The following is a 27724-nucleotide window of genomic DNA, read 5'->3' as shown; positions in this document are numbered from 1 at the left end:
TTACATTTTACTCTCCACTCACTGAACTCAACTCTATGTTTTTTACACTACTCCCAATTTCTACAATGACTGTAGACTTTGAACATCATAAAGTTATCTGGATGCAGTAACTAAAACAACCTCCAATAGAAGATCTACTAACAAAATAAAATTGTCTCCATTAAGCAGCATATGAGAATGCTTGAGTTTTATGCCAGAGCTCTTAAACTTAAACCCAATCACTTATCACCTTGCAAAATACAAGCACAACCCACAGGATACAAGAAAACAACCCCAACCTCAAATGAAACTAGACATTCTGTACTGCCTTTTTAACATCCAACTCCAACTTAGTGACTTAGCTCATACAGGAAGGTACATTTGCCTTAATATGAGACTCACCTCACTCAGTGCCTCTGAGCAAGGTAATGTCTATAGTCTTCTGTGTTATCAATACTGACAGTCTTTAGCATCTCCCTGTCCACAACATTTTTCTTCTTTCTATAGCATTTTTTGTCACTGTTTTGAACTTAGTAACTGCATGCCTTCGAAGACCAAGCTACACTTAATTTTTTAGATATTTCATCCTTTTTCCTGTGTTGTTATCTTTTGTAAGTCAACCAGCAGACTATCTTCCCTTCCTTTCATTCAGTCCCTGTAATTCTCTTCCAACTACTTTCCCACCTGGTTATGACATGATTTTCCCTTGGTTTTAAATTGGTCTGCCACCCCCCACCCCCTTTTTGTGCACAACACTGTCCTCAAGGACTGAAATGCTAATGAATTATCTATGATGAAATGCAATATTTATTTTTTCTTTCTGAAGTGGCCCTCCATTTCTGTTTTTTTTTCCCTTTCTTTTTTTCTTCCTTCCTTCCGGCTACAAGACATTCCTAACTACACAAACATATGGAAGTACCCCATCTGGGGTATTGGCTGCTTGTTATTGTGGCAAAGTAGCATGCAGTTGATACTTTAGGGTCTATATGGGGCGCCCCTACGGACCAGAACCACACATCATTTTGTCTATGATAAAGGAAAACTCTGTTCATAGAGAGAAATGATGACACTTTTATACTATGACTGTCCCTCCGTTATGCTGTCCCCCAACCCCTTGTTGCTGTCCTGTACCATTTCTCTGAGTATTCTTTTTTCTGTGGTGGGGGAATTCCCTGTGGTGGGGGAAAAGAACATTGCCACCAAGTCTTCCCACTTGGATCGTAAGAGGCGAGAAGAAAGGGACGGGGATTAGGACTAGGCATCCTTCTCCTTGTAGCCCCACAGGGGACATTCCTAAAAGAAAAAGCAAAGGCATAAGAGGGTCTGGGAGTTTTCCGACCAGCACCCTAAGGTTTGGGTCTTTTATTGTGCGTGGATGTGATACAGATGAGAGTAAAAGGGAAGAGATAGGTAGTATGTTTGTGAGAAGAAAGATGGATGTATTGGCTTTGAGTGAAACTAAGTTGAAAGGGAAAGGTGAGTGTAAGTTTGGGAGTGTAGTTGGGAGGTTATAAGGAGTGAAGAGAGGGTGAGGGAGGGAAGGGGTGGCTATTCTAGTAAGTGAAGAGATAGGTAAACGTGTAGTGGAGTGGAAGGAGGTTTCCTCAAGGATAATGTGGATGAAGGTGAAACTGGGAAAGGAGATGTGGGTCTTTGTAAGTGCATATGGGCCTGGCAGTGAGAAGAGTGTAGAAGAAAGGGAGGCCTTTTGGATAGATCTAAATGAGTGCATAGAGGATTTAGGGAGAAATGTTAATGTAATAGTACTGGGTGACCTTAATGCTAGGGTAGGAAATGGTCCAATTGATGGAGTGGTTGAGAAATGTGGAGTCCCAGGAAAGAATCGTAGTGGAGAGTTGATGGTGGAAATGTGTCTAGAAAGAGAGTTGATGATAGCAAATACTGTGTTTCGGAAGAAAGTCAAGCATAGGTACACATGGGAGAGGGTGGTAGATGGAAGGGTGGTAGATAGAGCGTTAATGGATTATGTAGTGGTAAATAGGATTATGATAGGAAGAGTTAAGGATGTACATGTACTAAGGGGAGAGGGTGGGGGAATATCAGATCATTTTTTGGTGGAAGGTAAGTTGAGAGTGGAGGTAGATGGAGAAAGAGGAAAGGGACAAAGGGTAGGGAAAAGGAAAAGGAGTACAAAAAGAAGCTGAAGGAGGAGTGGGAGGGAGTGAAGGATAGAGTAGAGATAGGTGTGGAGGAGGAATGGGGATGGTTCAAGGAGGGAGTCACAAAGTGTGCAAGGATGGTGTGTGGAACAAGAAGGACAGGAGGAAATAGAAGGAAGGGTAGTGAATGGTGGGATGAGGAAACAAAGAAGGTTGTAGAAGAGAAGAAGCGAATTTTCATAGATTGGTTACAAAATATGATGAGTCATATGAGAAAAGAAAAGAGAAGTAAAGCAAAAGGTAAAGGAGGCAAAGAGGAGAGCAGATGTGAAATGGGGTAAGAGTATGACAGAAAATTTTGAAAGTAATAAAAAGATGTTTTGGAAAGAAATTAAGAGAGGAAGAGGAGGCAAATCAAGTAGAGAAGAAAAGGTAAAAGGTGCAGATGGAGAGATGATAATGGAAGAGATGGCAGTAAGGGGAAGATGGGCAGAATATTTTAGGGAGTTGCTAAATGTGTAGGAGGATAGGGAGGGAAAGATAGCTGCAGTGGGAAATGCTAAGAAAATGACCGTGATGAGTGAGGAAAATGGAGGAGAAATAAGGAAGGATGAAGTGAAGGCAGTTGATAAGATGATGAAAGCAGGTAAGGCACCTGGTCTGGATGGATGCCATGCAGAATGTCTAAAAAAAGGAGGTACAGTGATGGTGGACTGGCTGGTGAGGTTATTTAATGTTTGCTGGAGAGAGGGTAGAGTGCCAGAGGACTGGAGGAGTGCCTGTACAGTTCCTCTTTACAAGGGAAAAGGGGACAAGTGTGAATGTAGTAGTTTCAGAGGGATTAGCTTGTTAAGTGTAGTTGGGAAGGCTTATGGGAGGATCTTGATTGAGAGGATTAGGAGAGGAACAGAGGGAGTAATTGGTGAGGAACAGTGTGGATTTAGGATGGGTAGATGTTGTGTAGATCAGATCTTTGTGGTAAGACAGATATGTGAAAGCTATAGGAAAGGGGAAGGATGTTTTTTGGGCCTTTATGGATCTGGAAAAGGCTTAGGATAGGGTAGACAGAAAGGTACTGTGGGAGGTTATGCAGATATACGGGATAGGAGGAAAGCTTCTGGGAGCTGTCAAGAGATTTTATGAGAGTAGTAGAGCTTGTGTCAGAATTAGAAATGGAGAGAGTGAGTGGTTCAAGGTAAAGGTGGGACTTCGTCAAGGTTGCATTATGTCACCCTGGCTGTTCAACTTATACATGGATGGAGTAGTGCGAGAGGTAAATGCAAGGGTAGTGGGTCAGGGATTGGAGATTATTAAAGAAAATGGAGAAAAGTGGGAGATGAGCCAGCTGTTGTTTGCAGACGACACTGCGCTTGTGGCAGGATCGGAGGAGGGATTGAGGAAGTTGGTGACAGAGTTTGGGAGAGTATGTGATAGAAGAAAGCTAAAGCTAAATGTGGGTAAAAGTAAGGTGATGAGATGTACAAGGGTTGAAAGTGGCAGTAATCTGGAAGTGAGCATTAAGGGAGGGCGACTGGAGGAAGTGGTTAGTTTTAGATACTTGGGTGCAAATGTGGCAGGAAAAGGTGGAGTGAAGGTGGAGGTAGAATGTAGATTGAGAGAAGTGAGTAAATGCCTTGGTGGATTAAAGAGTGTAATGAGGAATAGACATTTGGGAATGGATGCTAAGAGGAGACTGTATGAAGGAGTGATTGTGGCAACAGCACTGTATGGGACAGAAACATGGAACATAAGAGAGGAAGAGAGAAGGAGTTTGACTGTGTTTGAGATGAGGTGTCTGAGAAGTATGATGGGGGTTACTAGGCTAGATAGAGTAAGAAATGAGGAGGTGAAGAGGAAAACAGGGTGGAAAGGGAGTTGGGAGATAGGGTTGATGAAAGAGTATTAGGATGGTTTGGACACATGGAAAGAATGAATGAAGAAAGACTAGTAAAAGAGGTATGGAAGGCAGATGTGGAGGGAGTAAACCTGAGGGGACGTCCTAGGATGAGGTGGATGGATGGGGTGAAGGGGGCTTTGGGGAAGAGGGGAATGTCTTTTGAGGAAGGACGGGAGAGGACAGAAGACAGGGGTAAATGGAGAATGGTTGTATATGGATGATGTTGTGATGCATGAGGTGGAATGGGTGGGGGGATGGGGGGTGAGGTAGTATGTGTGAGCAAAATCTGATGCAGCCCGAAGGGATTTCTCCCCGTCTTCTCCTTTTATGCAATGGGGGGATGGAGAGGAGGGGTCGCCGATTTAATGAAGCGGCCTTGCTGTGGATGTGCTGTGTCTTGCCACACTGCTTCTGACCCAGGGCAGTGGACAAGGTGCAGGGATGACCCGTCATCCAGGAGGTGCTAAGAAAAGAGGGAGGGTGGAGGGATGTGGAGTGTATTCAGGGATGGAATGGGTGGGAATGATTTTGTGCATTTTCCTTTTTGGCTACCTCCCTTGTAAGGGGGAAAAAGCCTTGGTATATGTATGTATGTATGCCTGAGGACCCTGCCAACTATTGTGTGGCTACACATTTCCAGCAAACACATTAAGACAACAACTGCGTGACTTTTCTTGTCACAATCTTTGCATCATTTGCTAAAACATTAGTGTAGCTTGTTCCACTTTCCATCAAATCATTTATGTATATCTCAAGAGCATTATAGGTCTCAGAACTGTCCCTTGTGGGGCTCCACTAGTTTTTTATTTCAGCCTATACTGATACCTTCCTTTATATCCTTCACTCTGTGTGGGGACCATAATACTGACGCACATTCCAGTATTGGACATATAAGTGTTTCGATGATTCTTTTCATCATCTCTTCATCCCCATAATGGAATGCCACTTTAATCTTCTACAACAGTCCCTATGTCTCTCTCACAATCCTGCTGATATGTCTGTCAAGTGACAAGGTGTCTTTTATCAACACTCCCAAGTCTTTCTCCTCTTTTGCTTTTGTAATGTGTTTGCTTCCAAAGGAATAGTTTAAGGATGGCCTTTTGCCACTATTGCCAATTTTCAGTACATTGCATTTTTTTATATTAAACTTCATTTTGCCATTCTTGGCCTATCTTGTTGCATTGCCTCTGACCCAGTGCAGTGGGTGAGATGCAGGGATGATATGTCACCTAGGAGGAGCCAAGAAAAGAGGGAGGGGTGGGAGTGGATTTATGCCTTTGACTTTGGCTACCTCCCTTATAATGGTGAAAAAGCCCTTGGTTATGCGGATATACGGGATATACGGGATAGGAGGAAAGCTTCTGGGAGCTGTCAAGAGTTTTTATGAGAGTAGTAAAGCTTGTGTCAGGATTAGAAATGGAGAGAGTGAGTGGTTTGAGGTAAAGGTGGGACTTCGTCAAGGATGCATTATGTCACCCTGGCTGTTCAACTTATACATGGATGGGGTAGTGCGAGAGGTAAATGCAAGGGTAGTGGGTCAGGGATTGGAGATGGTTAAAGAAAATGGATAAAAGTGGGAGATGAGCCAGCTGTTGTTTGCGGACGACACTGCGCTTGTGGCAGGATCGGAGGAGGGATTGAGGAAGTTGGTGACGGAGAGAGTGTGTGATAGAAGAAAGCTAAAGCTAAATGTGGGTAAAAGTAAGGTGATGAGATGTACAAGGGGTGAAAGTGGCAGTAATCTGGAAGTGAGCATTAAGGGAGAGCAACTGGAGGAAGTGGATAGTTTTAGATACTTGGGTGCAAATGTGGCAGGAAAAGGTGGAGTGAAGGTGGAGGTAGAATGTAGATTGAGAGAAGTGAGTAAATGCCTTGGTGGATTAAAAAGTGTAATGAGGAATAGACATTTGGGAATGGATGCTAAGAGGAGACTATGTGAAGGAGTGATTGTGCCAACAGCACTGTATGGAGCGGAAACATGGAACATAAAAGAGGAAGAGAGAAGGAGTTTGACTGTGTTTGAGATGAGGTGTCTGAGAAGTATGATGGGGGTTACTAGGCTAGATAGAGTGAGAAATGAGGAGGTGAGGAGGAGAATAGGGGTGGAAAGGGAGTTGGGAGATATGGTTGATGAAAGAGTATTAGGATGGTTTGGACACATGGAAAGAATGAATGAAGAAAGACTAGTAAAGGAGGTATGGAAGGCAGATGTGGAGGGAGTGAACATGAAGGGGACGTCCTAGGATGAGATGGATGGATGGGGTGAAGGGGGCTTTGGGGAAGAGGGGAATGTCTGTTGAGGAAGGACGGGAGAGGACAGAAGACAGGGGTGAATGGAGAATGGTTGTATATGGAAGATGTTGTGATGCATGAGGTGGAATGGACGGGGGGATGGGGGGTGAGGTAGTGTGTGTGAGCAAAATTTTTGACGCAGCCCGAAGGGATTTCTCCCCGTCCTCTCCTTTATATGGGGGGACGGAGAGGGGGGGTCGCCGATTTAATGAAGCGGCCTTGCTGTGGATGTGCTGTGTCTTGTGACACTGCTTCTGACCCAGGGCAGTGGACAGGGTGCAGGGATGACCCGTCATCTTGGAGGTGCTAAGATGGGAGGGAGGGTGGAGGGGTGTGGAGTGTTTTCGGGGATGGAATGGGTGGGAATGATTTTATGCCTTTTCCTTTTTGGCTACCTCCCTAGTAAGGGGGAAAAAGCCTTGGTATATGTACATATATATATATATATATATATATATATGCAAAGTAGACCACTTGGAAAAAGAAAGAAACTAAACGAAGCAGAGCACTTTCATATATTACATCTTCAGTGCAAAAAGTACTTTTTGCACTGATGATGTAATATACGAAAGCACTCTGCCTCGTTAGTTTCTTTTTCCAAGTGGCCTACTTTGCATAAGTGAACACATGTACCTGAGTTCTTATTAGCATATATATATATATATATATATATATATATATATATATATATATATATTACTGGCACTACACTTGTGTCTTAGTGCAAACATTAATACTAAAATCTATCTATATACTAAGGGCTTTTTCCTCCTTATAAAAGAGGCAGCCAAGTCAAGGAGCATGTGCCCACTTCCACCAACCATTCTTTCCTCCCACCCATTGCCCTCGGTCAAAGGCAGTGCAGCTAGACACAGTACATCCAGTGAGGCTGCTTCACTTAATTAGCAACCCTCCCTTGCCATCCCCTCATGCGTAAAACAGAGAAAATGGGGGATAAATCCCTTTGGGTTGTGTCAAAACATCATTCACACATAACCATTCCATACCCCCTCCCTTCCTTGCATCACAGTATCATCTATACACATCCATTCTCCACTGACCCTTACCTCTTGCCTTCTCCCTTCCTTACTCAACAGACATTCCCCTCTTGCTCAAAGCCCCTTTCCCCTCATCCATCCATTTCATCTTCAGTCATCCCCTCAAATTCACTCCAGCCACCTCTACCTTCCACACCTCTTTTCTAAATCTTTCTCCACTCATTCTTTCCATGTGTCTAAACCATCCCAATTCTCTTTCATCAGCCATATCTACCATCTCCTTTTTCCATCCCCTCTCCTTCTCAATTCCTAGTTTCTCACTCTAATCAATCTTGTAACCCCTACCATAAGTCTAAGGCATTTCATCTCAAACATGTTTAAACTTCTCTCCACCACTCTTAAATTTCAAGTTTCCTCCCCATAAAGTATCATCAGCACAATCACCTCTTCATATACTTTCCTCTTCACATCTATTCCCAGACGCCTATTTCTCATGACACTTTTTCATTCCACAAGGCATTTACTTGCTTCTCTCAACCTACCAATGACCTACACCTCCACTCCTCCCTTACCTGCCGCATGCAACCCCAAATACTTAAAACTATCCACTTCCTCCAGCCTCTCTCCTTTAAGACTAACTTCCTGCCATCCTCTTCTACACCTCATCACCTTATTTTACCTAAATTTACCTTCAAATTTCTCCTATCACACACCTTCCCAAACTCTGTCAATAACTGCCTTAATTCCTCCTCTGACCCTACCATATGCCCAGTGTCATCCACAAACAACAACTGTTTCATCTCTCACTTTTCTCCTTTTTCTTTAACCATCTCCAGTCCCCTACCTATTACCCTTGCATTTACCTTCCACAACATCCCATCCATGTACACATTGAACAGCCATAGCAACATGACACATCCCTAGCAAAGTCCCACCTTTACCTAAAACCACTTACTCTCTCCATTCTAAGGCTCTACTACTCTCATAAAAACTCTTGGCTGACTTTAACAGCTTTTCCTTAACCCCATGTATCTTCAATACCTCCCAGTGCCTTCCTGTCTATCCTGTCATAAACCTTTTCCAAATCCATAAAGCCACCTCCCCCCCAAAAAAAAAAATCCTTACCTTTTCCTAAAGCTTTCTCACAGGTCCTTACCACAAAAATTGATCCATGCAACCCCTACCTTTCCTAAGCCCACCCTGCTCTTCACCAATTACTCCCTCTGTTCCTCTCCTAATCCTTTCAATCAAAACCCTCCCATAACCCTTCCTAACAACACCCAATAAAATTATCCCTCTATAAGTACTACAATCACATTTGACCCCTTTTAAAAACCCAATTTTCTGCATTATAGAAAGTTATTGTCTTACCTGATGTAGAATATACAATTGTTAGTGAAAATGTATTGAATAAAATGTTTTAACAACAATGAAAATGGAAAAATTCAAAGTAACTACATTATTCATGATACTCACTTGCTTCTGCTTCAAAATCTCTAAACCTGTCAAAGACTGATCTAGCACTTCTTCTTTTACCACGAAAACTATATGCAATTTCATCTGGACCCTCAACCAGCACTTCCTGTTTCTGTGGTATTGGAGCTCGTACCTCTTCTTCCTGTGTACAAGTTTGAACAGAATACATCAATTATTGTTAGTAATACGATAGTCCAATCAAGTACAGCATTTGACTTTAATATTAAAGCAAAGCGTATGAGACTCTGTACTCACTCACTAAAGATATGCATACACACACACACAATCACAATAAGGTACAATTGGGTAAATATATACACACACACAGTGTTGGTGTTTGGAGAGGGCACATGTATGATCCAGTTCTAAGGAATTGAGGAAACAGCTAATTGAAGTATTGGGGATTGAAGTGCAATACGGAGTCTCAATCTAGGGCAAATAATACAAAAGTAGTACTGCATATCTAAAAATAGTGTAGTAAATGAAGACATTGTTAAGTGATACAAAAGTTACTGATAATGAAGTGGTTCTCACTGTTACATCTTGCTGCATTGCTTCTGGCCCAGGCAGTGGGCAGGGGACAGGGATGAAAGAGAAATAGTTGATAAGATAGGAGTAGGCTGGTGTGGTTGGGTGCATGCCTTAACTGGCTACCTCCATTTCAAGGGGGGGGAAGAAGCCTATTGGTATAGAGATGACAGGTAGTAAAGTGTCAATGTTTTGTTGATTATTAGGAATCATTCTGTGGAAGCATAGTCAACAGTGGTTCTTATGAATTGTTTCAAATAGTAATTAATTTCCTTTTGTTGTACAAAGCCCATGATTGTGATGAATTTTAGTAGGTTTACTCTATTGTTGATTTTCTACATCAGATCTTTAATGTGTGAGCTGAGGGTCATCTGAGTATCAAAAGTGAGACCTAGAAATTTAGAGTTCCTTTCCAATGGAAGGGTTGGGCTTTTTAATTTCAATGTAGAATATTCCTTTGATTCATGGTTGCTAGGAGTGAACATAGTTACTGATGATATTTGGGGTGAGACTTTCACTCTATAATTTCTGAGCCATTGTTCTAGTTTGTGTTAGTAAGCTTCGATGTTCTTAGCTACTATTTTGTAGTTTCTATGCTGGGTTATAACTGTCGGGCCATCTGCATGAGTGCACTGGTGCTAAGTTTTGAATCATGATTTGAGAAATTGCTAGAGGAGATTGAACAGTATATGTAGACTTTTTGTTCCACATAATAATATCAAGCAAATAAATAAATAAATAAAAATAAAAGAAATAAAGAAATAAATTAATAAATAAAAAAAAATAATAATGCATACATATACCAAATGCTTTTTCCCCCTTACATGGGAGGTAGCCAAAAAATAAAGGCATAAAAACAACTTCCACCCATTCCATCCCCAACATACTCCACTCCCCTCCACCCTCTTCCCTCCCTCTTATCTTGGCACCTCCTGGATGATGGGTCATCCCTGCATCCTGCCATGGGTCAGATGCAGTGTCGCAAACCACAGCACATCCACAACAAGGCCGATTCATTAAATCAGTGAACCCCCCTCTCTGTTCCCTCATGCAGAAATGGAGAAGACAGGAAGAAATCCCTTTGGGCTGGATCAATTTATTTCTCATACATACTCCCTCACCCCCCCCATCCCCCACCCACTCCCCATCATGCATCACAGCATCATCCATACATATTCTCCATCCACCCTTACCTTCTGTCCTCTCCCATCCTTCCTCAACAGACATTCCACTTTTTCCAATGCCCCTTTTACCCCATCCATCCATCTCATCCTACAGGGTCTAACAGATAAATCCGTACAAACTTTGAAGAGGTTTTAAGCATTTAAAAAGTAACATATGGCAATTCTGATTGTTACCAGATACTTCCATTTGTCTAATAATTTAGCCAGTTGTATACTAGCACCGGTGCAATAAACATTAAGCAATGGAACAAGCCAAACGTTCAGCCATATGCGAACTTCGTCGCGCGGGTCACACTCCTAGCGCCATAAGAAGGATGCTAAAATACTCCAGACAAACTGTTTACGATGTTTGTAAACGTTTTGATGAGACCGGCGAAGACCAACGAGCTGCTCACAAGCCCAGAAGGGGCAGAATTCTAACACCTCGCTTTTTAGCTGGTCTCAAGAGAAGTGTCAATGCAAATCCAGCCTTACCATTATCGACATTGGCAAAGAAGAGAGGTGTCAGCACAATGACAATTCACAGAGCATTAAAGAAATTGGGATTAACCTCATTCTCACAAGGAAAAAGACATCTTTTGACACGAAAAATGAAAGAAATCCGCTTGACCAGGTGCCAAAAGCTATTGAACTGGATGAAGTCGAATGGCTCAGTCATCAAGTTTTTTTCCGACGAGAAGATTTTCACGGTTGATGCGACTTTCAATAAGCGGAATGATCGCTGGATAGCCTCCTCATCCTCAGAGGTTCAACACAAGACAATGACGAAGAAACCAGCAAGTGTCATGGTGCTCTCTGTGGTGTCAACTGAGGGGGACGTCTTCACTCACTTCTTCAACAACAAGGAGAAAGTCAATGCCATTGTCTATTGCAAAGTTCTAGAAGAGAAAATAATACCCTGGATGAAAGATAAGGCTAGTGGCAACCAGTTTGTCTTCCAACAAGACTCGGCTCCAGCCCACACAGCAAAGAGGACCACCAACCTTCTCGAAGGGTCAAATGTGCAGTTCTGGAACAAAGAGTTGTGGCCCTCAAATTCGCCAGACCTAAACCCTTTAGATTATTATTTTTGGGCGCGAATTGAGGCCAAGGCATGTGACAAGCCACACAGAAGTATAACAACCCTGAAGACAGACATCAAGAAGGCTGTGGGTTCATTATCAAAGTCTGAGATCATCAACGCTGTATCCAAGTTTCGTAAACACGTTGAAAGCGTCATAACAGCTGAAGGTGGTTACATTGAATGAAATCATTGTTCTTATTGCCTTTTCTAAATATACTGAAAATTTCATAACTCTCTGTTTATTATAACCCGAGATATTAATCTTAAAACATGTGATAAGAAGTTGTACGGATTTATCTGTTAGACCCTGTAGGTCGCTCAATCATGTTCACTCCTTCCACCTCTGCCTTCCATACCTCTTTTACTAGTTTCTTCACTCATTCTTTCCATGTGTCTAAACCATCCCAATACTCTTTCATTAACCCTACCTCCCAACTCCTTTCCACCCATTCTCCTCCTCACCTCCTCATTTCTCACTCTATCCAGCCTAGTAATCCCCATCATACTTCTCAGGCACCTCATCTCAAACATATTCAAACTCCTCCTCTCATGTTCCAAGTTTCTGCCCTGTAGAATGCTGTCAGCACAATCACTCCTTCATATAATCTCCTCTTAGCATCCATTCCCAAATGTCTATTTCTCATTACACTTTTTAATCCCCTAAAGCAGTGGTTCTTAACCTTTTCATTACCACGCCCCCCCTACGAACTACTATTTTTTTCACGCCCCCTTGCATATATAGGTAAATATTATTCTCTAATTTAAAAATAGAATAGAAACGGCAATGTCTTTTTAGTCCATTTATTAAGTATAAATTGCAATAATTTGATATTTGACACTTTCGAATAGGTACATGATTAATGAGATATTTGGCACTGCTTCTTAGCTACCAGATCTAGAATACGCAGTCGAATGCTTGAGAGTGCACAACGCAAGTCGCCTTCAACGTTGAGGCGGTTTCTGTACTTAGTCTTGATAGAAACGAGCGTGGAAAATGCCATTTCACACATATATGTGGATCCAAGCATTGTTAGAATCTGAAGAGCCTGGTGTGAGGTCAAAGGGTAAACATGAAGGTATTTGACCCAGAAAGTCTCCAAATCCATATCTTTGAAGTCTTCTTTAGCTGTGGAGTCGAACTTCAACTCTAGGAACTCTTCTTGGACTTCTTCAGCTACATCAGCTACTTCACATTGAAATGGATTCCTGATGAATTTCCATGCTTCACGCTTGTCGTCTATATCTGGGAAGTATCTGACGAATTCCGATTTCAAGTCACTTAGATGAGTGATTATTTGCTCTTTTAACTCAGAGTCGAGGTTACTGTCAGCGAGAGCCGTATCTAAGTTTCTAAAACTGGCTACATTTCCCTGTAGAACTCGACATTTCCAAAGATCGAGTTTGGCCATGAAGGTACGAATGGTGTCATGGTGCACGAGGATATTGATGTTTTTTCCTTGTAGTTTGAGGTTCATAGCATTCAATGCCTCAAAAATATCCACCAGGTAGGCTAAGGTCTACTTTCTGCTGTGAATCTAGAAATATTTCTACTTCTTCTCGTAACTCATAAAGCCTTCCAAGCATATTTCCTTTTGACAACCATCGCACGTTCGTGTGAAAAAGCAAGGCTTCATGATCGGATTCTATATCCTTACACAGCAGTTTAAAAAGACGACTGTTCAAGGCTCCAGCTTTGACAAAATTGACAATCTTGATAGCCACATTCAAGACGTCCATCATTTCAACAGGCAAAGTTCTGGATGCTAAGGCTTCCTGATGAAGTATGCAGTGTGTACTCATTACGGAAGGATTTCTTTCTTTCACCTTTGTGACAAACCCAGACCGTAAACCACGCATGGCTGGTGCTCCATCAGTACACACTCCTACCAGCGACTCCCAAGAAAGCTGATTTTCCTGGAAAAAATCTGATATAATATCAAATATAGCTTCTGCTGTTGTGAAACTTTCCATCAGGTGACAGAACATAATTTCCTCTTTTATATTATTGCCTGATACAAAACGAGCATACATCAGAAGCTGAGAACACTGAGCGACATCAGTCGTTTCATCACACTGGATGGCAAAAACAGGGGAGGCTCTTACTTGGTCGATAATTCATCTATCCTTTTCTTGACTGTATCATTTGACAGAGAAATCTGGGAAAGCTTATTTGCACTATCTTTCCCCAAAACGAGTTCTGCTGCACATAATATACTTGGTTTTATGAGACTCTCCAATGTTATGACTCTTCTTGCTCTTTGCAATCAACATAGCGATCTCATAGGAAGCCTCAACAACCTTTGAAAATTGCTGCCGAAATTACCCACTGTCATCCAGTTTAGCTCGCTTCAAGGTGTCTTTTTTAGTTTCAAAGAATGTCTTCGGCTTGTCAACTAAAGCAGGATGTGATGTCCTCAAGTGGCGTTCCAGGCGTGAAGGCCGCATTCCATCATTGCTCAGAGTCTTGTAACATATCACACACTGTGGAACCTCGGTGTCACCCCTTTGGAGAGACACAAATCCAAATCGAATGTAATCTTCAATGTACTTCCATTTCTTAGCACTCATTGCAAAATACTTGATGTTTTGTATCTATGTAAATATGTAGAACAAATGAGGCCAACACAACAATAAGCAATAATCACACAACGACTGGTGAAATGCAATTGTCTCAGTCACACCGTCCCACATATTGATAGCATCGCGCAAGAATTTACTAGCCAATCAGCTTCCGTCTTAGCATGATGTCATCATACGATTCAACCGACGAAGACAACCTCGGACGAAACGCTCTGCCTAAATGGGTCTCACTCTAACGGTTCATTAGTAAGAAAGAATTCTGTAATAATTCATATGCTTATAGTACTGGCCCACGCTGTTGTAAAAGTAATCACTAACTGGAAAAACTTATACTTTTCACCTGAAAGCTCGCGCCCCCCCTGGAAATGATCCATGCCCCCCTGGTTAAGAATCACTGCCCTAAAGCATTTACTTGCTTCTCTCAATCTACAATCTACCTTTACCTCCACTCCTCCCTTTCCTGCCACATTCGCACCCAAGTATCTAAAACTATCCACATCCTCCAGTCTCTCTCCTTTAATGCTACCTTCCAGTCTGCTGCCACTTTCTCCACTTGTACATCTCATCACCTTGCATTTACCCACATCTATCTTCAACTTCCTTCTTTCGCACACCTTCCCAAGCTCTGTCACTGACTTCCTCAATCCCTCCTCTGATCCTGCTACAAGTGCAGTGTTGTCAGCAAACAACTGGCTTATCTCCCACTTTTATCCATTTTCTTTAACCATCTCCAATCCCAGACCCACTACCCTTGCATTTACCAGTCGCAACACCCCATCCATGTACAACTTGAACAGCCAGGGCGACATAACACATCCCTGACAAAGCCCCACCTTTACCTCTAACAACTCACTCTCTTCATTTCTACTCCTAACACAAGCTCCACTACTCTTGTAAAAACTCTTGATTGTTCTTCGAACCAATCCTCCTATCCCATATTTATTTTATTAATTTATTATTACCGTATAATAAATAAATATGTTAATAAAATAAATACAATGGCCCATAACAAATTAACATAGAGGCATGGTTCTTTTTAACTTTTCACTCTGCAGGCAATGAACATCATATTCATACTCACATTGGGTTCTGCATTGGCCACTGCCCCTGAGTTCCCTGTGGCACCTTCCATGTGCATATTGAGGGCCATCTCGAGGCTGCCGCCACATGCTTCTAGCAAGTAGGCTGCCGTTTCTCCACCAACACCTTGAAACAATGATAGGAAATAATGTAACTGGAGTACTAGTAGGTAACCTTAACTGCTGTCTATGTCACAATTACACTAATAACTGGGGGGCAACTGGCTGGAAATCTGGAAAGCACAAAAAAGTTTAGGAAAAATCATTGAGGATTATATGGCATTTGGCTATCATTATAAAGAGTATTACACAAAAATTCAGGTTTGTTTTGTAATTAAGGGCATTTCCCCAATCCCAACCCCTCAAGATTAATACAGATACATGTGTGAGAAAGTGACATATTATTGTAAAAAATAAAAAATAAAAAATAAATAAACAAATACATACATACATATACCAAGGCTTTTTCCCCCTTCCAAGGGAGGTAGCCAATAAGGGAAAGGCATAAAAACACTCCCACCCATTTCATCCCTAAATACACTCCACACCCCTCCCACCCTCCCTCTCATCTGAGCACCTCCTGGATGACGGGTCACCCCTGCACCCTGCCCACCGCCCTGGGTCAGAAGCAGTGTCGCAAGACACAGCACATCCACAGCAAGGCCGCTTCATTTAATCGGCGACCCCCCCTCTCCGTCCCCCCTTGCATATAAGGAGAGGACGGGGAGAAATCCCTTCGGGCTGCGTCAAAATTTACTCACACATACTACCCCACCCCCACCCCCCCGCCCATTCCTCCTCATGCAATCACAAAATCATCCACACACAACCATTCTCCACTCACCTCTGTCTTCCGTCCTCTCCCTTCCTTCCTCAACAGACATTCCCCTCTTCCCCCTTCACCCCATCCATCCATTTCATCCTAGGACATCCCCTCATGTTCACTCCCTCCACATCTGCCTTCCATACCTCTTTTACTAGTCTTTCTTCACTCATTCTTTCCATGTGTCCAAACCATCCCAATATTCTTTCATCAACCCTATCTCCCAAATCCTTTTTCACCCCTGTTCTCCTCCTCACCTCCTCATTTCTCACTCTATCCAGCCTAGTAACCACCACCATACTTCTCAGACACCTCATCTCAAACACATTCAAACTCCTTCTCTCTTCTTCTCTTATGTTCCACGTTTCTGCCCCATACAGTGCTGTTGGCACAATCACTCCTTCATACAGTCTCCTCTTCGCATCCATTCCCAAATGTCTATTCCTCATTACACTCTTTAATCCACCAAGGCATTTACTCGCTTCTCTCAATCTACATTCTACCTCCACCTTCACTCCACCTTTTCCTGCTACACTTGCACCCAAGTATCTAAAACTATCCACTTCCTCCAGTCGCTCTCCCTTAATGTTCACTTCCAGTCTACTGCCACTTTCACCCCTTGTACATCTCATCACCTTACTTTTACCCACATTTATCTTTAGCTTTCTTCTATCACATACTCTCCCAAACTCTGCCACCAGCTTCCTCAATCCCTCCTCTGACCCTGCCACAAGCGCAGTGTCGTCCGCAAACAAACAAATAAAATAAAATAAAGTACAAGTAAATAAATAAATTATATATTCTATCTATATATATACCAAGAGCTTTTTCCCTCTTATAAGAGAGGTAGCCGAGTCAAAGGCATGTCCCTACTCCCACCCATTACACTCCCTTTCACCACACTTTCCCCACTCTCATCTTAGTTCCTCATGGATGACAGTTGTTGTTGTTGTTGTTGTCGTTCCCTAGACTGTCTGTCCGAGCAGTCCCGTCTCCCCAAGGAAGGCCACAGCCGAGACTGGGTTTTCCCACAAATCCTTTATAGAGTGTATGTTGTGTTGTTTGCGTGCATGATTGTGTATAATGCAGTCTTCCATTATGTGTTGTATGGTATGGGGTGAAGTGTTACATCCTGGGCAGCTGTTCACAACACGGTCGTCCAGCCTCCTCTGGTAGCTTAGAAGTGCTGGGTGGTGACCGCATCGCAGTCTGGCCAAGTGGACTCTGTCCTTACGTGGGAGAGAGGATTCAGAAGGGTGGATATCAGGGGGTCTGGCATGCAGCAGTGTGTTGTCTTTCAGTGTGTTAATGGAGCGGTGAGTGATATGATTATGAATATGTTTCCGGAGGCTGGTATTTGGTGGTTGTGGAGGAAGAGAAGAGAGTATCTTTGTGTAATAAAGGTCTTTGGGTGTAGTTTTAATGTTTCTTGGTGTGTGTGGGTGTTCTGCTATGTAGTGTAACGGGTGTGATGTGTTTGTGGTGGCTGCAGCAAGTGTTTGTGTGCCTCTCATGTCGAGGTGTTCCTTGACTTTGAGGACTTTTGTTTCATGGTGTAAATGGTCTGTAGGTGATGTATTTGTGCAGCCTGTAATTGTTTTTAGGGCTTTGTTTTGTATGATTTGAAGGGTGTTGTGGTGTGTCTCACTGAGATTAGGAGCCCATGCAGGACTCGCATAATTCATCACTGAGCGTATACATTGTTTGTATATTGTTATATTAGTTTCTTTGTTTTGTCCAAATGTTGTTCCAGTGATTGACTTAAGTGCGTTAAGTCTAGGTGTGCATTTGTTTTTTATGTTTGTGAGGTGTTGTTTGAAAGACATGGATGTATCGTATGTTACACCAAGAATTTTCGGTGTGTTTGTGTGTGGTATTAGAGTGTTGTTGATGTAGAGATGAGGTATGTATTTGTGTTCTTTTGTCCAGTTGGTGAGAAGTGTTGCTGTAGATTTGGTTGGAGCTATTTTGAGTCTGTTTGTGATGAAACCATGTGTTGAGTGTGTCAAGGTAAGGCTGGATTATTTCTGCAGCTTTGTCTGTGTTACGATGTGTGCATGTGATTGTTATGTCGTCTGCGTAAGAAGAGATTTGTATTTCTGAGGTGTCTGGCGTGGGTAAGTCATGCATGTATAGATTAAATAATGTGGGGGATAGAACTGAGCCCTGCGGTACTCCGTTCTTAATGTTTCTGATGTGCGATGATTGGCCATTATATGACACATGAGCATTCCTGCCTGCCAGATAATTGGCCAGCCATCTTTTGGTGTTATTGTGCATGTTATTGTGCATGTTATTGTGATGACAGTTCTTCACTGTATCCTGCCCAGTGCCCTGGGTCAAAAGCAATGTAGGAAGACATAGTACATCCACAGCAAAGACACTTCACTTAATCAGTGACCCCAACTCTTCATCCCCTCATGCAGAAAAAGAGAAGATGGGGGAAAAATCCCTTCAGACTGACAAAATATTATTCACATATAGGCACCCCCTATCCCCAATCCCCCTACCCTCTCTTCCTTGCATAACAGTATCTTCTATACACAATAACTCTCCACTCATCGCTAACTCTTACCTTCTCCCTTCATTGCTCAACAGACATTCCCCTCTTGCTCAATGCCATCTTCATCCCATCCATCCATCTCATCCTCAGTTGTCCCCTCAAGATCACTCCCCTCACCTCTGCCTTCCACACCTATTTTACTGATCTTTCTTTCCTCATTCTTTCTGTGTACCCAAACCATCCCAATAATCTTTCATCTGTCCTATCTGTCATCTCCTTTTCCACTCCCAATCTCCTCCTCATTTCTCACTCTATCCAACCTGGAACCCCTACCATACTTCTCAAACATTTCATCTCAAACACATTTAAACTTTTCCTCTCTGCCTCTTTTAAATGTGAGTGGGTGTGGTACAGATGAGAGTAAAAGGGAAGAGATAGGCAGAATATTTGTGAGAAGGAAGATGGATGTGTTGGCATTAAGTGAAACTAAATTGAAAGGGAGGGCTGAGTTTGGGAGTGTGGTGGAGAAGGTGTCAGGAGTGAGAGGACAAGAAAAGGGAAGGGGTGGCACTACTAGTGAGGAGGTAGGTGAGTGAGTGGTAGAGTGGAAGGTTTCTTCAAGGTTAATGTGAATAAAGGTGAAATTAGGAAGGAGATGTGGGTCTTTGTAAGCACATATGGACTTGGTAGTGAGACAAGTATAGAGGAAAGGGAGGCTTTTTGGACAGGTTTAAATGAGTGCATAGTTTTGGGAGAAATGCCATGTATAGGTATCGAGAGAGCTCAATGCTAGATTAGGGGATAAACCAATAGGTGGAGTAGTTGGGAAGTGTGCTACATTAAAATCATAGTAGAGTTGATGGAGATGTTGACGATAGCTAACACAGTGTTTAGGAAGAAAGTCAAGCATAAGTACACATGGGAGAGGGTGGTGGATGGAGGGGTGGTTGATAAGGCATTAATGGACTATGTAGTGATATCCAGCAAAAAGAGTATGGAGAATTCTGGATGCCCTTGTTCTCAGGGGAAAGAGTGGGGGAATATCAGATAATTTTTTGTTGTAAGATAAGTTGAGAGTGGAGGATTGGTGGAGAAAGAGGAAAAGGGGAGAAGGCAGAGAGGTGCTTAGAGCAAACTATTTAAATGAGAAGAAAAAGGAGCTGGAGTACAAGAAGCTGAGAGAAGTGAGTAGAAGTACGTGTTTCAAGGAAGTGACAAGGTGCGCAAAGATAGTATGTGGAACAAAAAGGATGGGAGGGAATACAAGGAAACATAGTGACTGGTAGAAGAAAAGCGAGCATTCAGGGACTGGTTGCAAATTAGGATGAGAGAAAAATATGAGAGGTATATATATATATATATATATATATATATATATATATATATATATATATATATATATATATATATATATATATATATATATATATATATAAAGGAGAGAAGCAAAACAAAAGATAAATGAGGCAAAACAGAGAGCAGATGTAAAATGGGGGAGGCATTTGTGAGAAAAGTTTGAAAGCAATAAAAAGATGTTTTGGAAGGATAGCAAGAGAGGGAGGGGGGTGAGTCATGGAAGAGGTAAAAGGTGCAAATGGATAGATCTTAAGAGAAGAGGAGGCAGTAAGGGGAAGATGGGCAGAGTATTTTAGAGAGCTGTAAAATGTGGAGGATAGGGAGGGATATGTGGCAGCAGTGGGAGGTGCTTAGAAAATGACAATGATGGGAGAGGAAAATGGAGGAGAAATAAAAGATGAGATGAAAGTAGCTGTGAAAATGATGAGAACAGGTAAGGCACCTAGTTTAGATGGGTGTCATGTGGAGTGTCTAAAGAAGGGAGGTGCAGTAATAGTGGACTTAATAGTGAGGTTGTTTAATGTGTGTCTAAAAGAGGGTGGAGTACCAGACTGGAGTGCCTGTATAGTTCTGGTTTACAAGAGAAAAAAGGACAAATGTGAGCGTATTAGTTTCTGAAGGATCAGTTTGTTGAGTATAGCTGGGAAGGTTTAAGGGAAGGTTTTAATTGGTGAGGAACAGAGGGTTTAGGAAAGATAGGGGTAATGTATATCAGATTTTTGTGACATTGAAGATATGTGAGAATGCTTTCACAAAAGGTAAGGATGTTTCTTGGGCCTTTATGGATTTGGAAATGGTTTATGACAATAGACAGGAAGGCACTGTGGGGAGTTTTTGCAAATAAATGGGATTGGGGGAAAGCTGTTAAAGGCAATCAAGTTTTTATGAGAGTAGTAGAGCCTGTGTTTGAATGGGAAATGGAGAGTGAGTGGTTTGAGGTAAAGGTGGGACTACGATAGGGATGAGTCATGTCACCATGGCTATTCAATGTGTACATGGATGGGGTGGTGTGGGAGGTAAAGGTGAGGGTAATGGGTAGGGGACTGGAGATGGTTAAAGAAAATGGAGAAAAGTGGGAGGTGAGCCAGTTGTTGTTTGCTGATAACTGTGCTTGTGGCAGGATCATAAGAGGGATTAAAGGAGTTAGTGACAAAGTTTGGAAAGGTATATGATAAGAGAAAGTTGAAGGTGTGGATAAAAATAATATACTGAGATGTACAAGGATAGAGGGTGGAAGTGAGTTGGAAGACTGAAAGGAGAGGGGCTGGAGGAAGTGGCTTAAGGTATTTTGGGTTGCATATGGCAGAAAAGGGAGTAGAGGTGGAGGTAAATTGTAGGTTGAGAGAAGCAAATAATTGCCTTATGGGGTTAAAAAATGTCATGAGAAATAAGCATCTGGTAATGGATGCAAAGAGGAGTTTGTACAAAGGGTTGATTGTGCCAATGACATTGTATGGGGCAGAGACTTAATTATATCAGAATTGACTGCTGACAACTTGCCATTCCCATACATGTAGGTAGTATTCTGCCCACTTACCAGACAGCAAAAGAGAATAATGGGAAAGACTTACATTGCTGATGAATATAAGAGTGGTGTTTCATTACATGATATAAAAAAATACTTATATTAAAATTCTATTCACCCCAGAATGGAATATACAACAATTGTGTGATAACCACATAAAAAGGTATATACTAAACAGAGAACTGAAAGGGTGGCAAAAAACTTGGGTGATAAAACATACAAGAGGAGATTAAAAAAAAAAAATGGGACTATCCACACTGGAGGAACAAAGTGGGAGAGGTCACATGATATTCACAAAAGAAAAGGATAACAGGAAATACTGACTGACATGGGGCAAAAGAATAAGAGGTCATAGAAAAAAAAAAAAAATTAAAAGATATTATGCTACTCAGCTTTCCACATATATAATCCAGGCCATCATAAATGATCAATTATATAATTTCCCCTCCCCCCCCAACACACACAGTGACTTGACACCTGACAAACATGTAAATAAATTATTTGTAGAGACAACTTATTAAGATCAATGAAAGTGGCCTTCGATTACATTGATGAGGAGATGATTAAAAAAATAATTGTTACACTGATAAGACCAAAATTAGAATATGCTGTATCAATGTGGGCACCTAGCACAAAAAAGAACATAAGAAAATTAGAAAGAATCCAAAGAGCAGTGACAAAAATGGCACCCACACTGTCAAATCTGACATATGAACAAATATTGGAGAAATTACAGTTGTCAACACTAGAACAGAGAAGGGAAAGGCAATTTGTTGACCATTTTCAGAATTATGAAAGGGATGGAAGTTCTCGACAGAGACGACCTATTAAAGTGGGACAGAAGAGAAACAAGAGGACACGAAAAGAAACCAAAGAAAGACAGTTACAGAAGAGACCTGGAAAAAAAAAAAGCTTCCCACATAGAGTGATCGATGTCTGGAACAAACTGAACAGAGAAACAGGAAATGCCAGAACTATACATGATTTTAAGAACAAACTGGACGTGGAGAGATATGAAAATGGGTCACCACGAGCATAGCTCTCGTCCCATAAAACACAACTAGGTAAATACACCAATTAACAAGGGTCTGAAGTGCTCTGCCATCACTATGCACTGTCACTCAGGTCATGGTAATATTTTTCAATAACTCAATTTATGATTTAGGAGCATTAATGGTTAGGTAATAAAAAAAATCATTAACATGACCTGAGCTACGGCATGTGCCTGAGTGATGGCGCAGATCAATGGTGGAGCACCCCTGACCCCACCAATTCTATATTTGATCCTAAACGAGTTTTAGCCAAAACCTGATATAGATATATAGAGACAAGACCCCAATGAGTACAACTCCATCCTTGTATACTACTACTACTATCTCTCTGTATCTATGTACCAAGAGCTTTTTCCACCTTATAAGGGAGATAACCAAAGCTGAGGTACGTAATATTACTAACAATAATTATAATTGTTGCCCTGGGTTTTGCCATGTGGAAAACCCAAAACCTCACAGCAGCTGTCAACAGTCTTCAGTCCCTCCCACAGATCCCTCTGAGATAAACTTTTGGACTATTGTCTGTGTTGTAATAGTGTAAGATTATTTCTGTCACCCGCTGAAAGCAGTAAGAAGGGAGCAGTTGCCAATTGTCAGCTCTCCATGTTTGAAAAGGTGTTAGAAATACACGTGAGGCTGGTGGAGAGAAATCTTGAGCCCAGTTTAGATAGCAGTGTCAGCCCCTCAAGGATGCACCTCCTGATGGAGGTGAGGAATTTGGCAGAATTTTTCAAATAGCCACTTCTGCAGTCTATCTTATAGTACTGCCACTGTAGGTAGTCAGTCAATAGTTCCCTTATGCACTACAAATACATAAATATACACATACACACACACAAACATACCCTGAACATTTAGGATAGATGGGTTTTACAATGCCAGTATAACAACCTGTATATGACCAAGTGTCTTAAGCCTCAAAGATATGAAGCAACACATTTTTCATAAAGATGCACAAATTCTTGGACATAGGTTATATAGCCCTAGTTGTCACTGTACATTAACTTATATCGGGTTATCAGAATACATTTCTCCTCACTTCTCTATTTTCACATTAGGGAACAAGCAAGGAGCGTTGCCATGTAAATGCAGCAATGGAATCCTACTGTGGATGCGCTGTCTTGTTACATTGCTTCTGACCAGGGCAATGGATGGGGGTCAGGGATGACTCTTCATCCACAAGGAAATAATATAGAAGGGAAAGAGGTGATAATTGAAAGTGAGTGAGGTGGGGGTGGGTGTTCTCTTTACTGGCTACTTCTCTTATATGGGAGAGGCCTTATTACGGTATAGCTACAAAGACATAGATAACAGCTAGAATATCAGTTGATACATTTCAAGTTGGAACCAAATACCAATATTAATCTGAGTATGACAATCAGGAGTAATAAAACAAGGCCCTGTGAACATCATTCCTTTCCTGTGCCTGTATAAAACAAATAAATAAATACATAATTCTCTTGTATTTTCATAATTTTGCTTATCATCTTAATGGCAGTGTAATTCAAGGATGAATGAAACAATACAGCAATTTCCACAGCTTTGACTACAATTACTATCAAGAGCATCACCATACTTATCTTTTCAACCCAACATTGTCATAATATTTCTAACCATACACTTTTGACTTTACTTGTTGATTAAACAACTAGAGAAAATTTCCACTCATCCCACGTCATTAATAATCTCTCTTAAGCTCTTGATGAATTCTTACCTGTTATGCATTTAAAATTTTCAATTAAGTCCTTTTTAATTAATTTGCTCGACGGTGGTGGCATATTTTTTGGTTTATTTCAATCTGATTTTCCTCCAAGCCACTGTATTCCACAGTAGACAAAACAACCCGTATACAAGGTACAATCAAAGGGATGCTTACAGTAAAATAATTTATGTACAAGAATACGAGAAGTGTAATGTTTTGAAAATTTACAATAGATCTACACAATGAAGTAATAAATCAATAATATATATCCATCCTACAATAAAAGCGAATGGAGGTTTTAAATTACTTTTGTATAACCTTTCTATCCCTAACATTTTTCTGAGTACAGCTCGAAAGCTTTAGTTCTCAAAATATTCTCGATCTCCTTCAATAATATATGTATCCTTCTCAAAGGTACTTTATTAACTTGCTTTTTTATACTTTTTTCAATAATTCACTAAATTGTTTCACAGTTCATATACATCAAGGATGACCAGATTTTGAAAACTGGAATACGGGACACCTATATTAGATATATATATAGACAGTGTGTACAGCTATGTAAAGCCCACAAAACAAACTCGCAGCTCCAAGACCTGCTTCATTGACTTGTACATTTTTTTCACTTGCTTAGGGGGGGCCACCCCGGTGAAATTTTCACGAACAATTTTTTAAATTTCACTTTTCAGTTTTATTCGCTCACCCTGTTATTGCTACCCGAAACTATCACTTGGTGTTTTTTTTTTCTAAGAATTAAATTCTTTCCCACCCCAGACGCCATTTTTAAATGACCCGGGCGTCATAGCGTGACGCGTGCGCTAGAAAATGAGGTATCATTCAATGCTTATAACTACGTAGAACTATCATTAAAATATTTTTTCTTTATATAAATTTCGACAAACGGCATCCCTTCCCCACAGTGTAGTCTTCCTAGCTAGGCCTCTTGAGTACCTACGTAAACATCAGAGAGGTTGTTACGCTGCGTTCCTGCAATATTTCTCTTATATTCGTCTTGCAAGATGATCTGCAAACGTAAGCTTGCAATAGTGAAGATATCCAACCTCAAGAAGGGTAAAGGGAAAAGAAAAGACATCAAGACACTTCAAATCAAGGAGAAACTAGCAGAGATGAAGGAGAGAGTGTGTTGTCACTGTCCGGCTTACCACCTATGAGTGATTAGTATTTTCTTTAGAAAGGGGGGTCAAATACCTCATTCTCCACTAAGTCAACAATGTATACACAAACATATGTGAAAATTTCATGCCAATCAGATGAATACACATGGCAGGACAAGGAAAAAAATAAAATAAAATAGAGGCCGATATCTCGATTTTTTTTTGGGGGGGGCTTCAAATAATCTCACAAAATCTGTAAAAGCTCTGATCAACTTATGTTAGGTATAATTTTATACTTCAACAAAAATATGTATATTTTTTGTAGGAATTAGATTTTTTAATTTGTCAAAAAAAAGGGGGAGGGGGAATCAGGAGCCATAAAAAACTTTTCGATTTTTTTCTTCAAAGAAAAAAAAAACTTATTCATACAAAATGCAGATATATGAACAAAGTTTCTATGATAAAAATTTCAAAGCAATTAAGTGAAAATTTTATTTTGTGAGGTAATATTTTTTGTAGCCACTACCATTCACCCAAATTTGATGAAATTTACAAAACATTATCCCTTTACACCAACAAACAACATATTAAAATTTCAATCCAATGACATGAACTAGAAGCGATATATGAGCCCAAGGAGTTTTCGGGGGTGGCTATTGTATAGTTTGTTTCAAGCAGCAATATACTACATATGTTGAAACGTTACAACTTTGCAATAATGTATGTTTTGCAGGTTTAAATGATTGTAAAAGATATTTGCTGTGATATGGTGAGTTTATTGCATAAAATTGCAAACGATTTGGCTAGTCGGTTATCTTTAATTGTCATATTTTGCACTTGATGCAATTGTTTTCAAGAGTTGAGGTTTGGTTTGAGCATATGTGATGAACTCTGAACAGGTCAGTGAAATTGCACTTCATCTGTAACTCTGACTTGATCAGTTCGACACTGCACCTGTTCCTGCATCCACCCCCATCGTTGGCCCATCGAGGCGAACACTTTTTCCACTTGGGCATTTGAGGGGGAATACTCAATGCAAATTAAACCAAAGTGAAAAGATCCTTTATGTCCCTGCATTCCCTGAAAACCTAGTTCCACTTCTCGACAACTGTCTTATCTTTGTCCATCCTTTGCAACAGTGATGGAAGCATGCAGAATTCATCATATATCATGACTGAGACTAACTCAAGCGGTCAAGCAGTGTTGCCAGATCCGCTCGGTGCTCATATAAAATTTCACTCAGATATTGTTGCTTTCGAATTAATAGACCTGTAAATTCTAAAATTTTCTCAAAAATTCATGCTTAGTGTTTAAAATCTTGAAAATACGGGACAAAACGCGTCCCGGAGAGGATCGATGCGGGACAAATGCTTTAAATACGGGACGATCCCGTATAATACGGGACGTCTGGTCACCCTGATTACGTCTCAACCAGGAATGTTTTCAATCTGCCTTAACTGTCGAATATCTGTAATGTCACTTAAATCAGTTGGGAAAATATGAAATAGTATCTAGACACAATTTCTAAACATTCTATGTTCTATGATTTTTCTGGTCCGTGACTAGTTAAATATTCGGTGTTTACTCGATACACCTATTTATATATATATATATATATATATATATATATATATATATATATATATATAATACAGTATATATATACATATACCTATATATACACGCACACACACACACACACACACACACATATATATATATATATATATATATATATATGTTGAGACATTCTGACAGGTTGATGTAAGCGGAATAGGAAACACAGGAGTCTTAGTCTTGAGTTTATTCCTGACTAGTTTCGCAGGTATGCTTTTTCAAAGGAATATAGCATACCTGCGAAACTAGTCAGGAATAAACTCAAGACTAAGACCCCTGTGTTTCCTATTCCGCTTACATCATATATATATATATATATATGCAAAGTAGACCACTTGGAAAAAGAAACTAACGAAGCAGAGCGCTTTCGTATATTACATCTTCGGTGCTCTGCTTCGTTAATATCTTTTTCCAAGTGGTCTACTTTGCATAAGTGAACACACGTACCCGTGTTCTTATTAACATATATATATATATATATATATATATATATATATATATCTATATATATATATATATATATATAATTACAGAAGGTGGAGATATGCGATTGAGAAGTTTGTAGAAAAATGACGCGGCAGAGGTTGGCGCGATCCTGTGAATCATGGAATGCTATGAAGGAGGCCTTTGTTCAGCAGTGGACTCAGGATGGCTGATGTGATTGATTGATTGATATCACAGCTGACACCACAGTCGGAAGAGTTGAATAAGCGAATCTATACATTTCGATTGCTAACTGCAATCCTCTTCAGAAGTACAAAGTGGGAGGAGGATGCTATCTTAATAGCAACCTCTTACAAAGAAAAATGAACTAGGAAAGGAGTAAATATCACTA

At 40.8% G+C, this 27724-nt stretch overlaps 1 protein-coding gene across 2 annotated transcripts in view; it reads right to left on the bottom strand.

Moving 5' to 3' along the window:
• Nucleotides 1-27724, bottom strand: part of LOC143026231 (UBX domain-containing protein 7) — a 354072-nt gene that overhangs the window by 19999 nt on the left and 306349 nt on the right. The window contains exons 1-3 of one of the 2 annotated variants that reach the window (XM_076186256.1): nucleotides 24170-24321; nucleotides 15199-15323; nucleotides 8763-8904 (exon numbers count right to left, since the gene is read on the bottom strand). In XM_076186256.1, the coding sequence (XP_076042371.1) occupies nucleotides 8763-8904; nucleotides 15199-15323; nucleotides 24170-24233 (331 nt within the window). In that variant the 5' untranslated portion in view covers nucleotides 24234-24321. Of the gene's footprint in view, nucleotides 1-8762; nucleotides 8905-15198; nucleotides 15324-24169; nucleotides 24322-27724 lie in introns of those variants that run through there. The other variant, XM_076186258.1, reaches the window with a different exon arrangement.

Source organism: Oratosquilla oratoria, chromosome 6, assembly GCF_046742065.1.
Source record: "Oratosquilla oratoria isolate Oo_2021 chromosome 6, ASM4674206v1, whole genome shotgun sequence".
NCBI lineage: Eukaryota > Metazoa > Arthropoda > Malacostraca > Stomatopoda > Squillidae > Oratosquilla > Oratosquilla oratoria.
The sequence above is the reverse complement of the archived record's forward strand: the minus strand, read 5'-3'. Positions and strand labels throughout refer to the sequence as shown.